Source organism: Vitis riparia, chromosome 13 (genome assembly GCF_004353265.1).
Source record: "Vitis riparia cultivar Riparia Gloire de Montpellier isolate 1030 chromosome 13, EGFV_Vit.rip_1.0, whole genome shotgun sequence".
NCBI lineage: Eukaryota > Viridiplantae > Streptophyta > Magnoliopsida > Vitales > Vitaceae > Vitis > Vitis riparia.
Window position 1 is genome coordinate 5,041,744 of NC_048443.1, and position 18,635 is coordinate 5,060,378.

At 34.5% G+C, this 18,635-nt stretch overlaps 1 protein-coding gene across 1 annotated transcript; it reads right to left on the bottom strand.

Moving 5' to 3' along the window:
• Positions 1-17,646: 17,646 nt before the first annotated feature.
• LOC117928204 (putative disease resistance RPP13-like protein 1) lies at positions 17,647-18,306 on the bottom strand. The gene has a single exon (XM_034848125.1). It carries the CDS (start codon positions 18,304-18,306, stop codon positions 17,647-17,649), a length of 660 nt encoding a protein of 219 aa, XP_034704016.1.
• Between the last annotated feature and the right edge of the window lie 329 nt (positions 18,307-18,635).

Sequence of the window (18,635 nt, forward strand, 5' to 3'; positions counted from 1 at the left end):
TAAAATCTTTGAAATATAGTCATTCACCCCATTTGGGTATTACCCTATCGAGACATTGGTTTTTCATCTAATACAAATAACAATAAAAATAAAAATAAAAATAATTATAATGATCCTAATAACCATTTCACTTTAAATTAATAATATAATTGTTAAAATGTTCCTAACAATAATTGAAAATATAGAAAGTACTTGCTAAGCATTTGCATTGTTCATAATAGTAATTTGATAGAAAGTAAATAAATAAAAACATTTATTTTTTCATATTTAAATTCCTTAAAAAAGAAATTATGCTATCGAAAATAATTATAAATTATTTTTAAAAAAAATTTCAAATGATTTTTCTTGAGACTTGCTTTTTAAACATTCCCAACAACTCCTAAAGCACACAAATATTGTTTGCTTCATACTTATAAAATGTTTTTAGCAGGTTTGGTTCCCAAAAAGTATTAGAAAAAGAAAAAAAATAGTAAAAAAAATAATTTTCTCATGATCATGTATGATTTTATTATAAAAAAATACCGATAAAAGTTAAATATAATTTAAATTATTAATTTTTTTAATATTTTTATATTATTTAATTAGAGTTAAATCCATACTATTTTGAGGTGGTGTACAAATTACTATATTGCAATAGTCTTGATAACTTGCAATTTTTTTTGGCCCAAACAAAATTGAGTGAGAACCCTTGCCCGCTACAATTTACAAAATCAATTCGGTGGGTCTACTTGTTATTGCAAGAGAAAAAGACTGAAAATACACTCTAAATATTAAAAGCAGAACTCCAATGATGTTCAGTGTTTATGACCAAAACTGTTGGGAATATCTCTAGGACCCAGGAGTCTCCTTTCATGTATTCCAATCTCCGAGCAATGGCAACACTAGTAAGCCTTGTTGCAGTTTGAGCACCATGCCCATCAATTTAAAACTCACTTCCTCACCCCCCTAATAATAATAATAAAAAAATAAATAAATAAAATTATAATAATTATATTATCATATGAATACTATGTATTTTATTATTTTTAATTATATTTTTAACTAATAATAAAATGCAACATGACTTAAAAACCTTTCTTCAAAGAGTAATTTCCTTAAAATTAAAATTTATTTATCCTCAATATTTTGAATTGATTGAAAATAATTATGATCTAATTTAAAATTATTATCGAAAGCAATATTAATATGAAGAAGTGATGTGGAAGTAAGTGAAAGAAACAAAAAATAATAAATGAAGTTTAATAATTAAAATATTTATTATATATAGTAGAAAGAAGAAAGAGTCTAAAATTAAATTAGTTTATATTTTAATAATAATTAATTAAATTAATTGAAAGATAAAATTCGGGATAAAAAACCAAATTATTTTTTAAAATCAAGATAAGATGGTAAACATAATTTACTTTTATAAATATTATAATTATAAGTAATATATTAGTAATAATTATAATTATTTTTATGTATTGAATTTAGTATATAAAATCAATTAATTTTATAATACATGTATTTATTTTAATATTAAAATATATTATTAGTTTAAATATTATCAAAATAAATTTATTTATTTTCCATATCTGACATTAACCACACTAAACAGCCCTGAAATACAAATATTTTCCCGAGGATCCAGCAACAAATGTTTCAATTTTATAATTTGAGAGCATGAGTAAGATTGAGATGTCAAGGTTGACCAGGCTTCCAATCTCTTCCGAGAGCAATAACTTACCTGAAAATTGGTCTTCTACTCTGAATTCCTATATTTATCATTCAACAATTTTTATCACACTTAGCATCCATAATCATATTGAGATACAGTGAATATAAGAGAAACCCAGTCCCAGTCCCAACCCCAATCCCAATCCCAAAAACGATAATGACAGACCCATCAATGTAAATGCAGTAGTAGATTTGTGCAGGCAGAGTGGCTTGGACAAAATGAAAGAGAAGCACATAGCCAAATGGGCTCTCCCATAGTGTTGTCTGAGGAACTGTTCAATCTTTTTGAGCAATTTGATAAGACCCACAACTCCCCTTTAAGGAATTCCAATGACTAGGGAGCTGATGAGGCTCTTCTTTCCGGTACGAGGCTCTGGAGCTGAGGATACCAACACTACTAGATGCACCAAAAGCAACCTGCAGAAGCTGGTTTTGTGGCATTGAGTGGGAGAGAAGAAATAACACGGACTAGTTAGAGCACAATGGATGTAATTGTGTTCCATAAGCTTATAGCATTGACCAGGTCCACATGCTAAAGCTTCAAAAGCAATATATCTATATACATATATATATATATATAGAAACAACATTTTATAGTTTTTCCCAACCTTAGCACTGGAACTCCAAAAATGCAACAAGACCTATTGAGCACAATTATAGCAAGACCAAGTTGTAGACTAAACATGAATACCCTGAAATTTGGAAAAAATCTTCTTGTAAGCTAATGAACTATAAATGGACTCATCTTACTAAATGAAAACAAGTGTTTATGAGGATCCAATCAATAAAGGCAATATGTTCTTAACTGCTCTAAAGCATGACTACAGAAGAGTCCAAAACAGATAGAAGATTCAGTGTATACGTGGATCCCAAAAGGAAAAAGATAAAAAGATAACCACCAAAGGAAGAGAATGCATTGGACTGTCGTATTTCATCAAGGAAACTCATGACAAAAACCCCTTTGTTCTTACATGTTAAAGAAGCCTCTTTCCCTCAAGAATTTCTTCTATTTTTTTTTCTCCATCTATTCTAGACTAAAAGCTTAAAATCACTGCCATCCACGTAGTGCTTCGGCTCTAAGCTACAACTCTTCTGTGACAACCTGAAAACAACTCCTTATACAGTCCAAGGCATCACCTTCAGCACTCAAGATTGCCATTAACCTGCAGTCACCAAAAAATGCATCACCAACTGATCTACTGTTTCTTCTGCCTATTTTCTCATCTAATAGAAGCAATTTGGGAAGGGCCTTTCCTCTGTTCACCTAATTATCAGTAGCAATAACTCTATTTGAATGGGCTTTCCCCATGACAATTGACACCTTCCTTGACACCCTACTGTCTTATGCTTCCTTCAAAGAAAAGTTCCCTCCGGCTCCACTCTGCATCTCATGACAAATTTCATTGGGTATGGATAGGATTCACTTTAGGATCCTACCACTGTACAAAACATCCAGCCAAAATCTAAGCTTGTTCTTATCACCCCAATCATGTGTGTTGTAGGTTTACCAAATTTTTTGACAACCATTTCCAATGCCTTTCTGCAAACTCACCAAATGGCCTTTACCTCATCTTCCTCCCATTCTTCCTCCTTACCATCTTCCTCCACAATGGGCCCCACTGTAGGTCTCTATATCCATTTGCCTAATAAGGCCTTGTTTAATGACCCTAACCTTCTTGTACCCGAACCCCATTATGGTGAGAAAATCATCCCCGATTCTAAGTCTTAACTTATTCTGCATTCTTTGTCACGAGAAATCCATCCACAACCACCCTGCAATTATTCCCAATCATTCCCAAGCCCAGAGAAAATAACAGGAAGCCTTCAGGAAAACCTTTATTATCACATTCATTGATCATCTTTGTCTGGCCAAAGACGAACTCTGCAGCATAGAGGAAATGTCATGCACAAGATTGAGTCTAGACACCAAAATGGTTACAAATACAAAAACATCAAAATTAAAAACTTTTCTACATTGTAATACAATTACATTTACAACTTTAAATATCACCATGCAATTCTTGCTGTGCTAGGATATTTGTTAAGCACACCATGCATGCACCAACAATGATATGGTCAAAAAGGGGAAGATTATATGTCAAACAAGAAATTGCTTCATGCATGTTTATTAAGTGTGATATACATTTTGTTTTAAAAACTTTCAAACACATCCTTCGTTCTCCTTAAGAGCAATTTTTGTGAAAGACCTAAAATTAAAAATAGCGAGACTTTGTTTGGATCATGGAAAGTTTGAGGAGAAGAAAGGAGGAGAAAGTGGAACGAATTTTGCAGCCTGGTTTGGCTCTTATTGTATATTGTCTATATACGTAGGGTGCGCCCTTTGTTTTTGGCGTTTTCTTAATTCAATTTGCCTTTGTCTATTAAAAAAAAGTGGAATGAAAGTAAAGACAAAGAGAGATAATAAAATAGATATTAAATTTAATAAAAGTTTCATCCATGTTTCTTCGAACACATGGCTTTTTCCTTCCTCTATGTAAAGAATGAAGAATTTAAAAATATGTAAAATTTTAGTTAAATTTGATTATACTTGATTTTGCTTTGTACTTTCCATGGTAAACCAAACAAGAGAATTTTGATTGGTTCTATCATTTTTTTCCTTAGCACTTTTCATGATCCCAATGGAGCCTAATGGTTTTGTGCAACTAAAATATATCTTATTGGAGTTCAAGATGCACACATTCCTTTGTTTTGTGGCAAACGAGTTCATAAGCTATGCTTGAACTATACAGAGGTGATGTCAGGGGTCAAAATGCTGCAAAAGGCAATAGGATGTGGATCAAGTCTCTTTCATCCTGAAAAATCATACATACAAATATACGCATTATAACTGTACGTAGAAAGGGGAACATAGGAAAAGAGCACTGTAAGGAACAGAACTATCAGACTTACTAGCATTCCAAATCCATCTCTAGTGAAACCATCAAAGAAAAGCTATAGTGATCAATCAAAGAGCAATTTACTTTGCCACACCATCACAATGAAATGAAAGATGAAGCATATCAGTCTCCAGAGCAGAAAACTATCATCTACAGTTGATGTCATTAACATACCACCATTTGAATTGGCTAAGCTTTGGTTGGAAAAGTTTTTAATTCATCTCCCTTGTTCTTTTCCTCCTACATGCAGAAAGGAAATTTCCATCAATATATAACAACTAACACTGATGTTGAACCAGTGATATAAACGTTGTGCTTTCATGAGTTTCATACATGAAACTAATCTGGAACTTTAAAATCAAAAGATATCACATCAGAGTTTCATACATGAAACTGCATTGTTTTGCAGCAAAACAATTCATAAGTATATATGCAAAGTCAGGTCAATCACGCTAAGCTAGGAGAATAGTTGTCTGTGTCAAAACAGAGGATAAAAGCAGCATGAAGAACAAAATTAAGAGAAGATGCCAAGACATAACTGTAATCAAAATCCACCTGTTGGTGAAGACATCAATGAAACATCTTAAAAAATAACTAAATTGGTGATAGAACCATACTAGTATAAAGAATGATGCCGATGAACTTGCACAAAAAGATAGAAGGAAAAAAAATATCACCTATTGGAGAAATCAAGAACATACCAGCATGGGAATAGACTGCAGCTATGAACAGGAAAATTTTCGTCTAAACTTCACAATCCTTTTCCCCTTCCTACATCTTCAGAGGAATTTTCTATTAGTATCTGAAAGTGGAAATAGTAGTGGGCCACTGAAATTGGAAGTCAGGTATGGTGAACGGGCAGACGTACCTATTTGTTTGCTTTCATTGCTTGACTAGTCACTGCAGCCAAAATCCCTTATTCATCAAGGGAATGGAACATTCCTGTCAAATAAGACCCATCTTGAATTAGCAGGAAATGGAGATCAAATTGTGAGAACTTCAGCAACACTATTAATGGAAATGTAATATGTCAAAATAGTTTACACAGAGGTTGAATGAGTGATATTTAGATGCAAATACAGGGAGAGAAATAATGAAGGGATCTGTTGAAATAATTCTTCCAAAGATTAAATGGAATGACAAGTAAACATTACAATTTAGGAATATTTGGAAAGCATTGCATGACTCTTCATTCTTTTGATTCAGCACCAACTTGAATCCTCTACGTCCATGGCTAGCTTAAGCTTCATCATTTATAGGTTTCCTTCATTCATCTTTCCCATAGCAACTCTAATATTTGAATAGAAACTTGCATCTAGGTATCCACATCTAAGTTCATTAATTATAAACACTTGAAGAAGAAAAATAACTAAATTTACTATGTTTCAAGTAAATCCAAAACAATAGTCATAGAAAGTCAACAAAAAAATTTGAGGTTGTGAGGGTGGAGGTGGACAAGCCTCTTGCTGGAAAGCACTCCAGACCTTCACAATCATTTATACATAGCTGCTTGAGGTTGTGAAGGCAGTCTGGTAGGGTTCTCAGATTTGGATAACCCCAAAGCCCTAAATATTCAAGAGCTGAATTGTTGGGGCACATGTTCTCTGACATGGACTCCAAGTTGGAGCAATACCAAATCTGAAGTCGCTTAATGGTGGAGGGTAACTCCCTTGTTGGAAAGGACTTGAGAGACGAACAACCATTAATCCACAATATTTCAAGACAAGTAGAATTGTGGTGCATCATTCCTTCTGGTAGAACTCTAAATTTTCACAATCTTCAATATATAATTTCTTTAGTGTGGTTGGTAGCTCACCATTTGGAAAACATCTGAGAGAAGGACATGCATATACCTCCAAGGATTCAAGCGCAGATGAGCTCTAGTCATGAGGCAGCAATTTTAGACCTTCGCAACCACTCACAAGTCGTCTTGGCAATGGTGGCAACCCCGTATCTGGAAATGACTTCAGTTTGGGGCATTCCATTATTTCCAGCTCCACGAGACACATGAGAGTCTGCAATCCATTTGACAGCTTCTCTAGATTAAGACACTTTTTAATCCTCAAAATTTTAAGATTGCAAGGCAGCCTTTGCTCCTCCAATGATACAAGCCAATCGCATCCTCGCATAGAGACTGTTTGAAGTCCACTATCAACCTCACTTGACAACGCCATCTCATTATATTCTGCTAAACTTACTTCACCGAGAGATGCAAATCTTGAAATAGAAACTCCCAAATGTGGACATTCAATGATGTCAAGTTTCACTAGGGCAACTGTTTGTTGTCCATTCCAAGAAGTTGTAGGGAATGGACCACAAATTTCCGTATGTATCAATTCCAAGACGTCACTACACCTATTGGCATCCTTTTTCCTCATATTTGTTTGTTTACCTTTAATGCACTCTATACAGACTTGAAAGTCTGAGAAATCAAGTGGATCAAGAATTCCTTCTGACACAAGCCTTTGAATCCGTTGATTTGAAATGTGATCCAAACGCTTGTGCCATAACATTGATGAATTCTCATTTATTAATTTTCACTTAATGCCATAATTACTTGAATGCAAGGTTTCATTTCCATTAGTGGCCTTTATGTTCAATTTGTATAATTTGTCTGTTAGACTACTTGTACCAATAACCTTTGAATTTAGATAAAGACTAACCATTCCATTTCCAAATAATATCCAAATTTGTCCAAACATGAAATAGAAATTAAATTCCGTCTAAACGACGGTACTACAAAAGTCTCTTCCAAATCCAAAGTAAATCCAAAGTCCAATTGTAGTCTAAAAAGACCAATAGCCTTGACTGCAGCCTTGTTGCCATTTCCCACATAGATGTATCTTTCACCATCAATTGGCATTTGGCTCCTTAGGCAACCCTGCATAGTGACACTTATGTGAGTAGTTGAACCCGTATCTATCCACCAAGTGTTAGTAGGCATTACATCTAAATTAATTTCTGAACAAACAAAGTTGAGAAATGTACCTTTCTTTTCACGCCAAGCAGCGTATCATGTCTTCTTCATATGACCAGCCTTTTTGCAAAAGAAACAAGTGATCTCCTTATCTTGTTTCTTTTGCACCTTTTGCTTTGATGTCTCAGAAACTGCAGTTTGTTTTCCTTTATTGTCCCTTTTTCTTTTCTTGTTGGCACCAAATCCCTGAGATGTGGAAGCCAAGTGAGCACTTTCTATCTTCTCTTGTTTCAATCTCTCTTCCTCTCGTACACACTGAGCAATAAGCTCATTCAAAGTCCATTTCTCCTTTTGAGTGTTGTAACTTATTTTGAATGGATTGAATTGTGTAGGTAGAGAGATCAAGACCAAGTGCATGAGTATGTCTTTCGACAACTCTAACTTTAGTGCCTTGAGTCTAGTCACAAGATTAGACATTTCCATAATGTACTCCCTTATATTCTCTTTCCCTTTATACTGCATAGAGACAAGCTTACTAAGAATGGTGCTTGTCTCAACCTTTTCGTTTGCTGCGAATCGGTTTGCTATCTGGTCTAAGAATGCCTTGGCTTAGGTTTCCTTAGGTATTGCACCCTTTATAGCTTCTGGAATTGAGTGTTTCATAATCATTAGACTCATGTGATTGGATCGCTCCCATTTTTCCATAGCAGACCTATGCTTAGCAGTGCTGGCACTAGTAAGATCTGAAGGGCAATCTACTCTTAATGCATAGTCTAAATCCATGCACCTGAGCACAATTATAACATGTTCTTTCAATTTCTTGAAGTTTGTGCCATTAAGCACAGGAATGTTATTGACATTTGTAGGTATAGAAGATGCTGAATTCATAATAATAAAGCTCATAATCATTCATATAATCATCACACATACATGAATAAATAAAAATTTAACATATATATGCATGTGGACATTTAACAAGATACCTAGCACAAACATCAATATTTAGTCTTTGGACAGAAATATCAATTTGTAAATGGCATCTTTTTCAGTATTAATTCATAAATATTGACAATAAAACATAAAACAATATGTTTGTCTTTGGACTAACATATTGAATGAAAGATAAACTTTATATGTCACATATTTATGATTACTTTATTTATTATTATATTAAAATAATCCTCATTTGGGTTGATTATTTTATACAATAATAATATGCTTACATATTTCAAAACAAATAAATTACGTAACACATGTTACTTTGGCAAAGAATATACATAACTTATTCATTTTGAGATGTTAAACACAAATACAGCAAGTAATAATTTAATCAAAATTATTTATGCATAAACCCATGTATATATATACAAGCCTTGATAACAATAGATGGGAGAAAAATGGGCAAATGCGACAGCATTGCTTTTTAGGCTTGTACTTTTGTGGTTGGGGGGGGAGGGTGCGGGGGGCAACACCCCCTGCGGTACAGTTCAGGGGTATTTTTGGCCCAATATATATATATATATATATATATATGTATGTCCATAGCCTAGTGCACGAGTGGCTCCAATTTTGTATAAAACATACCAATAAAGTGACATGCTGTAAAACATACCAATAATATAATGGGAAGTATTTAATAAAATAAAATACTCTGCAGTAATGAATACTGCACAACAATGCAAACCCACAACAACTTGACGCCAAACGACGACGTCTATTGCATTCCTACAGGCGGTGTCGCAAGGAAAACACCACCATTCTACTAGAAAAGGCGCCAGAACGGCAGCGCCAGAGCAGCAACGCCGCCTGAAACTGAGATGGTGCCTGAATGGCGCCAGAACAGACGCCTACAGCGCCTCAAATCGCACCTGAAAATGGCGTTGAACACCGCATGGGACTGCGCTTGTGACAGCGCCTGAACGGATGCTTGAATGGCGCCTGAAAATGGCACTTGAACGGCACCAAAACGGCACTTTTTGATCCCCAACACGACAGCGTTGACTGGCGGAGTGGCATCCAGCTTGCTCTGATCGCCTGAAGTGTTCCTCAGGCGGCGTCATAGCGGAAACAGCGTCACCACCATCACAGGCAGCAACGCCAAACGACGCCATTTCCACACTGAGGTTCGTCTCTATCCTTGCCCACCACAACGCTATTCCCTGCTCTCACAAAACCCTAATCACCACCCTCCCTAATGGCCTCCGAAAACGTGTTGCGACTGAGGGTTTTGGTGAGTGAAATTGAGAGCATGGCGATCCCAGAAAAATAAAATAAAAATTTGTAATTTCTTAATGATTTTAACATGCTGCTCTAATACCAATTGTTTACAAAACCATCATAAATCCAAGAATGTCTACATAGGAATCTCATGCCAAATCATATGAAGAAATATGCCTTTGTTTTGAGTGAATCATACTTGAGTCCATTTTGTTTTCGTTTAAACAAGGTATGGATCTTCTAAGACTGTGGAGGGCACCACCTCTTTCTAGATTCTCTCAAACGATTGGAGCCAAAGAGAGACAGGTCTATATTTATTCCAAAACTGATGTTTGTTCTTATTCCAAAACTGATGTCATCTTTATGAACAAACATAGACTATGGATTTATACCCTCCTGCCTTAGGGACCATACCCTTTGGCTATTGGTCCATTCCCTACAACTTCTTGGAATGGACAACAATATTTATCACTTTCATTGACGATTACTCACGCTATGGCTATCTTTATTTGATTCATGAGAAATCTCAAGCATTGGATGTGTTCAAGAATTTCAAAGCTGAAGTTGAGAACCAACTAAGCAAGAAAATAAAGGTCGTCAGATCTGACCGTGGAGGTGAATACTATGGTAAATATGACGGATCAGGTGAACAACATCCAAGGCCATTCGCCAAATATTTGATGGAGTGTGGTATCGTTCCTCAGTACACCATGCCAGGGACTCCAAGCCAAAATGGTGTAGCAGAGAAGCGAAACAGAACTCTTAAGGATATGGTAAAAAGTATGATAAGTCATTCCACCTTACTAGAATCACTTTGGGGCGAAGCTATCAAAACTGCAGTTTACATTTTGAATAGAGTACCAAGCAAAGCAGTAGCCAAAACCCCATGTGAGTTATGGACTAGCAAGAAACCTAGTATTAGTCACTTGCATGTTTGGGGTTGTCCAGCTGAAGCAAGGCCTTACAAGCCAAATGAAAAGAAATTGGACTCCAAAACAGTGAGCTGCTACTTTGTAGGGTATTCTGAAAGGTCTGTAGACCCTCAATTTTGTCCTCCTAGCACATGTCCTATTAGATACTTATTCGATACTCCACAGTGATTCTTTGGCCCATTACTACTTATGTAGCTTACCTTCTCTGAGCTACTTGGGAGACTTTAGTTGAGGGGTTTACCCGACTCCACATTATGACCTTGGCTACCCTTCAAGTTTAGATTAGGCTTCACTTAAGTGCACTTCAGGTTAGACTTAGTTAGGCCCACCCAGTCTCACCCTAGGTCCACTTAGGTACACCTAGCCCACTTAGGTCCACCTTGACCCATTTAGGTCCACCTTGACTCACTTAGATTCACCTAAGCTCACTTAGGTCCACTTTAACCCACTTAGACTCACCTAAGCTCATTTAGGCACATCTAGGCCCACTTTGGTTTGCTAGGTCCACCTCGGCATCCTGGCCCACCTATGTTACCTTTTAGATAACTCTTGTATGACTTGCATAGTTCGCATGATTTGTATTTCTTAACACTTGCATGAACTTGATTTCTTATTCTTTTATCTATTTATTTATTATATTTGTTTAGCTATTTGTTTATTGTTATCTATTTATTTGTTTTTACAAGATTGCATGTGATCAATTATCTTATCTTTTTTTATGATTACTATTATTATTACTATTAAATGTTTTTATTAATATGTACATTAATAAATTTTTTTAGTAAGTTATTTTGTATTTTATTTTATTTTATTTGGTTATTTTCTTAAAGTGCTTTTAATATATTTTTTTGGTAAGTTAAGTTTTTTAATATATATATATATATTTTTTTTATACCAATTTGATAAGTTATTATTATTATTATTATTATTATTACCTTTAAAAAGGTTTGTTATTTTTTTTTTTTGAATTATGATGTATTTAAAATAGAAAAGCACTTTCCATAAGAGTTAAAATACCACTTTTCAATTAAAACATCACTTTCCATATATCCACGTACATATCCCAAAAGGAAATAAAATATTCCATGAAAAGGATAGGTTGCCATATAAATGGGACAAAAAGGAATAGAAGAAGGACGGTGAGACTTTTTCTTAAAAAATGGAGACTTTTTCTTTGAGGAGAGATCAACACACGCAAGAGTTTTTTGGGGGGAGCGGTAGAGGACTTGAAAGACTAATTGGGCTGCCATTTCAACACATCAAGAGAGTATTTTTCCGATACAATATAGGTTAGTTTTCGATTTTTGATACAATATTTCTTTTTTTTAGTTTGGGTTTTAGTTGATTGGTTTAATTAATTGTTTGTGATAAATTCTTTTAAATCTCGATTTCGAACAATCTTTTATTTTTCTTAGATTAAATGTCTCTCTTTTATGATTGCAACTCATTAGTTCTATGCTAATTTATTTTAATCTACATGAAAGTGTAAGGTAAAGTTTATATTTTTAATTCCGATTAGTTTAAATTTTAGTTTATTTTTAATTTGAATGAGTTATTGATCTTAAATCTATTAGTTTAATTGGACTTGTAAGGTAAAGTTTATATTTTTAATTCCGATTACTTTAAATTCTAGTTTATTTTTAATTTGAATGAGTTATTGATCTTAAATCTATTAGTTTAATTGACTTGTAAGGTAAAGTTTATATTTTTAATTCCGATTACTTTAAATTCTAGTTTATTTTTAATTTGAATGAGTTATTGATCTTAAATCTATTAGTTTAATTGGTCTTGTAAGGTAAAGTTTATATTTTTAATTCTGATTACTTTAAATTTTAGTTTATTTTTAATTTGAATGAGCTATTGATCTTAAATCTATTAGTTTAATTGGACTTGTAAGGTAAAGTTTATATTTTTAATTCCGATTGGTTTAAATTCTAGTTTATTTTTAATTTGAATGAGTTATTGATCTTAAATCTATTAGTTTAATTGGACTTGTAAGGTAAAGTTTATATTTTTAATTTCGATTAGTTTAAATTCTAGTTTATTTTTAATTTGAATGAGTTATTGATCTTAAATTTATTAGTTTAATTGGACTTGTAAGGTAAAGTTTATATTTTTAATTTCGATTAGTTTAAATTCTAGTTTATTTTTAATTTGAATGAGTTATTGATCTTAAATCTATTAGTTTAATTGGACTTGTAAGGTAAAGTTTATATTTTTAATTCCGATTAGTTTAAATTCTAGTTTATTTTTAATTTGAACGTGTTATCGATCTTAATTCTTTAGTTTAATTGATCTTGTGAGGTAAAGTTTACATTTTTAATTCCAATTAGTTTAATTCTAATTATTCATGTTTTCTTGTAATCTAGATGTTAGTTTTTGGATGATAATTTTGTTAGTTTGTTTGATTAGGAAGTCATAAATTTGTTGCCTTAGTGATTGTTGGTCAAATTTTTTGAGGGCCACTGGAAACCCATGAAGGTTGGCCTTTACTCTCACCACTTTAATTGACATGATTTTCTAAAATCTTTATTTCGTGATCTTTGTTTCCTTTTGTTTTGATTGATATTTTGTTTTCTATTTTTTTTATTTTAAAAATTAATTTCCTTTATTTTAAAACAAAACTCTTTTTCTTAAAAAAAAAAAAAAACCCTTTTAAGAAATTTTTTTAAAATTCATTTAAAGCCCCTAGAATCAAAATCTCTTTTCTTCTTTAAAAAAATAATATGCAACCGTATCTTAATCGGTTCGCATCCTTCTCAATTTTCAACAAAAATTTTGGTTTTAAACAAAACGCGAATCAAAGCTTGTGCTCCCAAACAAATGGGACAATTTTAGGCTAAATTCGTGTATATTAATTTGGGGAATTGGTGAAACCCCTACATAAGAAAATCTTTTCAAAATTTATTTTTACTACCACCCTGCCTGCTATTTATTGTAATCATATTTACTTTTTTTCTTTTTAGGAATTGTATACAAGATACATATGATAATTAATTATTCCGTATTCTGATAATTTTTGCTAATTAATTAGATAAGCATGCTATGATTTATTATTTATTATTTATTATCTAACCTCCATGTCCTGAGGAAGCGCATTAGGAGTTATATATGCTATCCAAGTACGTTCCCTAATACCCACTTTCTAAACCCTATGAATATGATTGTCGTTGCGTACTATGTCCATGCTTGCTATCCTGTTTAATTGCCTTGATATACATTTGATGATTGTTTGATTATCTTTGATAAAATGCATGTTGTGTGATGTATCTCAATACTGACTTTCATGTTTTATGATAGCGCTTTGAGAAGCCGTCCAGGTATGCACCCTAGCTCTCTTTTATGGCAATTTGATCCTATTTGACATGTTATTTTTTGAAATCACCTTAGTCTATCTAGGTATCCCCAATGAATCAATTAATTACCACATTACCCCCAATTTAGTTAGTAGAAACCTCTTTAGGGCTTAGAGGGGTGCTACCTCCTAGAGATACCTTCCCAATAAGTAACCTGATCCTCGAACTTAAACTCGAGTTTTTCAAAGACACGCTTTTCCAAAAATTATGGAGTCATTTTTTTAGGGTTTTATTTCTTGTTTTATTTTCCCTTTAAAATAAAAATAAAATAAGTGGCGACTCCGACTTTTCCAAAAATTATTTTTCACAAATAAAAAGCGAGTCTCGCCAATCGAGTGGGGACGCACGTGAAAAATGTGGGTCCACAGTCGAGAGGTTTCAAATTTTATGACCCCTCATCTAGATCCTTCTTTGAAACGGGTAATGCTAAGTTCATTAAGGATGTTGAGTTAAGTGGGAGAGAACCATTAAGAAAGGTGGTCTTTGAAGAGGAATCTGTTAGTATTCCTACGACCGGACATGGTCATATTATGTTTGATGACACTATTCAGAATGTACAGTCGATAACAGAAATTCAAGACACCTGAAATTCCTCCTGCTCAAGTTATGGAACCGATTCAAGTTCATGAAGAGGTAACACAAGAACCTCAAGTACAAGTGCTACTGAGGAAATCCACTAGAGAAAGGAGAAGTACAATTTCAGATGATTATGTTGTATATCTCCAAGAACATGAGTTTGACATGGGTATGGAAGACGATCCAATTTTAGTTAATCAAGTCAAACAAAGTTCTAACTCTGAAAAGTGGATAGAAGCCATGAAGGAAGAGATGAAATCAATGAAAGACAATGGTGTTTGGGACCTAGTAGAGTTGCCTGAAGGTATAAAATCGATTGGTTGTAAATGGATTTTTAAGACCAAACACGATTCAAAAGGCAACATTGCTAGATATAAGGCACGCTTAGTCGCAAAAGGTTTCACTCAAAAGGAAGGCATTGATTATAAGGAGACCTTTTCACCGGTTTCATCAAAGGACTCCTTTAGAATCATCATGGCACTTGTAGCTCATTATGATTTAGAGCTACATCAAATGGACGTTAAAACTGCTTTTCTTAATGGTAACATTGATGAAACAATATACATGGTGCAACCGGAGAACTTTGAGTCTAATGATTCAAAGCAACTTGTATGCAGATTAAAAAGGTCCATATATGGTTTAAAGTAAGCATCCCAACAATGGTACCAAAAGTTTGATCAGGTGATTACTTCATTTGGTTTTAAGGAGAACATCGTTGATCAATGCATATACCTCAAGTTCAGTGGGAGCAAATTCATTATCTTAGTGCTATATGTTGATGATATTCTACTTGCAAGTAGTGATGTGGGACTTTTGCATGAAACCAAGCAATTTCTATCTAGTAAATTTGATATGAAAGATCTTGGTGATGCATATTTTGTGCTGGGTATACAGATCTATAGGGATCATCCAAGAGGTATACTTGGGTTATCACAAAAGGCCTACATTGATAAAGTGTTGAGTAGATTTGGCATGAGCAATTGTGCACCAGGAGACACACCTGTAGCAAAAGGCGATAAATTTAGTTTGCACCAATGTCCGAAAAATGAACTTGAGAAGAAGGATATGGAGAGGTTTCCCTATGCCTCAGCCATAGGAAGTCTCATGTATGCACAAGTTTGTACGTGTCCGGATATTGCGTACATTGTTGGAATGTTAGGCAGATATTTGAGTAACCTAGGTATGGATCACTAGAAAAAGGCAAAACGGGTTATGCGGTATTTACGAAGAACTAAAGACTATATGATCACATACCGTAGATCCAGTCATTTGGAGATCGTGGGATATTCGGACTCTGATTTCGCGGGATGCCTTGACAGTAGGAGATCCACTTTAGGCTACATCTTCATGTTGGCTGGAGAAACAGTTTCATGGAAAAGTGTTAAACAAACAATTATTGCTTCTTCCACCATGGAGGCAAAATTCATAGCTTGCTACGAGGCATCAAACCATGGGATATGGCTGCGGAATTTTATCACTCGGTTGCAAATTGTTGATGGGATTGAGAAACCATTGAGAATCAACTGTGATAATAAAGCCGCAGAATTGTATTCTAAGAACAACCGAAGTTCGTCAAAGTCCAAACACATTGACATCAAGTTCTTGGTTGTGAAAGAAAAGTTCAGAGTCTTCAAGTATCGATTGAACACATAAACACAAACTCCATGATTGCGGATCCGCTCACTAAAGGTTTGCCACCCAAAGTATATCATGAGCATGTCACACATATGGGTGTTGTACACATTGATGATGTGCCAGTATAGTAGGAGTTTGTATTTAGATTTTGTGTTTTGTTTTCTTGATGTTATATCATGTTGTGTTGTCTGTACAGACCTTGATTTTAAATGACTGTTGTGTTTGAATACTCTAAATTGAAATGATGACTTTCATTAGCAGTTTAGCATCAAGTGTTGAAAGTGGAATTTGACTAATTTTAGTCATAAAGTGGGACCAATTGGAAATAGACATATTATAGATCACATTCTATGTAATTTCGATACTACACATCCATACTTGATCCATGTTGCTAATTTTGTTAATATTGTGATCATTGATGGGTTTAGTTATAATTATGATTAATGAAGGCCGCTTTGATCCTACATTAGCATAACTGGTAGACCGGATTGTTTAAGGATATTAAGATAGAATAGCAAGATGAGCTCAATAAAGTCCTATCATGAACATTGTTGTGTAATATATATGGTCCAAGTGGGAGATTGTTAAGATATGGACTCACACATATTTAACAATGGTACATGACTAAGCTATTCGCCTTTGATATTTATTTTATATCAATTTTCCACAGTATGGGCCACCTTATGTGTAGAGCCCAAAGCGTTCACGGGCCTTAGATGATGGACTTATGAGGCCCAATAGCCAAAGGGTATGGTCCCTAAGGCAGGAGGGTATAAATCCATAGTCTGTGTCTGTTCATAAGGATGACATCAGATTTGGAATAAGAACAGACATCAGTTTTGGAATAAATATAGACCTGTCTCTCTTCGGCTCCCATCGTCTGAGAGAATCCAAAAAGAGGTGGTGCCCTCCATAGTCTTAGAAGATCCATACCTTGTTCAAACGAAAACAAAATGGACTCAGGTATGATTTACTCAAAACAAAGGCATATTTCTTCATATGATTTAGCATGAGATTCCTGTGTAGACATTCTTGGATTTATGATGGTTTTGTAAACAATTAAGACTGTGGAGGGCACCATCTCTTTCTGGATTCTCTCAGACGATGGGAGCCGAAAAGAGACAGGTCTATATTTATTCCAAAACCGATGTCTGTTCTTATTCCAAAACTGATGTCATCTTTATGAACAGACACACACTATGGATTTATACCCTTCTACCTTAGGGACCATACCCTTTGGCTATTGGGCCTCACGAGTCTTAGGCTCATCATCTAAGGCCCATGAAGGCTTTGGGCTCTACACATAAGGTGGCCCATATTGTGGAAAACTGATATAAAGTAAATATCAAAGGCAAATAGCTTAGTCATGTACCATTGTTAAATATGTGTGAGTCCATATCTTAACACTGTTTACCTAACTTCTGACATCCCCTTATTGTAAGCTCTCCAAGACATGGAAATAATTCACCTTCGTTAATTGCATCAGGACATAACCAGTATTCCCATTCAGCCATTTCCTCAAACTTTAGATACTCCAAGGATGGAAAAGGCTTTGCAATCCCTCCATAAAACTCCTCATCTATGCTGCTAACTCCGTTCAACCCTTCAATATGCAATACTTTGAGTGAGGATAATTGGCCCAGAGCTGGTAATGATTTGCATCTCTTGCCGTCCTTGAGAATTAAGTGTGTCATTATGGGGAATGATGGGTCCTTCATCCAACTTGGGAATTCTGATCCACCATAAGATGCAATTGTGAGCTTTTTTAGATTTGTACGAGGTCGTAGCTGCTCCAAAACATGCCTTTCACGCATTGCATTTTGTGAAGCACCAAAGTCATTGCTCCATTCCACTCTTAACTCCTCAATGTGGTGCTTACTCTCTAAATTGGCACCCCTTACATCTTGAATATCCATCACATTGTGCAACCCAAAAATTGAAAGCGCTCCTCCAAGATCAAACAAATTCTTCAATTCTCTTATCCCCAAGCCGTTGCCTTCGCCCACAACAAACTTAGTTAAGGTTTGTAGATTTGTTAGGTTTCTGATTTGAGAAGGCATTTCTTGTAATTGAGATGTATTAGAGATATCAAGGTGTGGAAGTTTGATAAGGTTTCTAATTCCCATAGGCAACATGGTAAGTCTCTGGCAATAAGATAAGATCAGTGTTTGTAAATTGTAAAGATGACCCACCGAATCAAGTAACTTTTTTATGAAAGATTTGGACGAATTGAGATACCGCAAATATTTAAGATTGCCAATCAAATTGGGTAACTTATTTATTATGGAGTCACTTAAAGATAATACTCGCAAACATTTCACTTCCTTTAAAAGGCCATCTAGCGTCTTGCTTGATATTGAATACGGAGAAAATATATCGATCGGCAGTA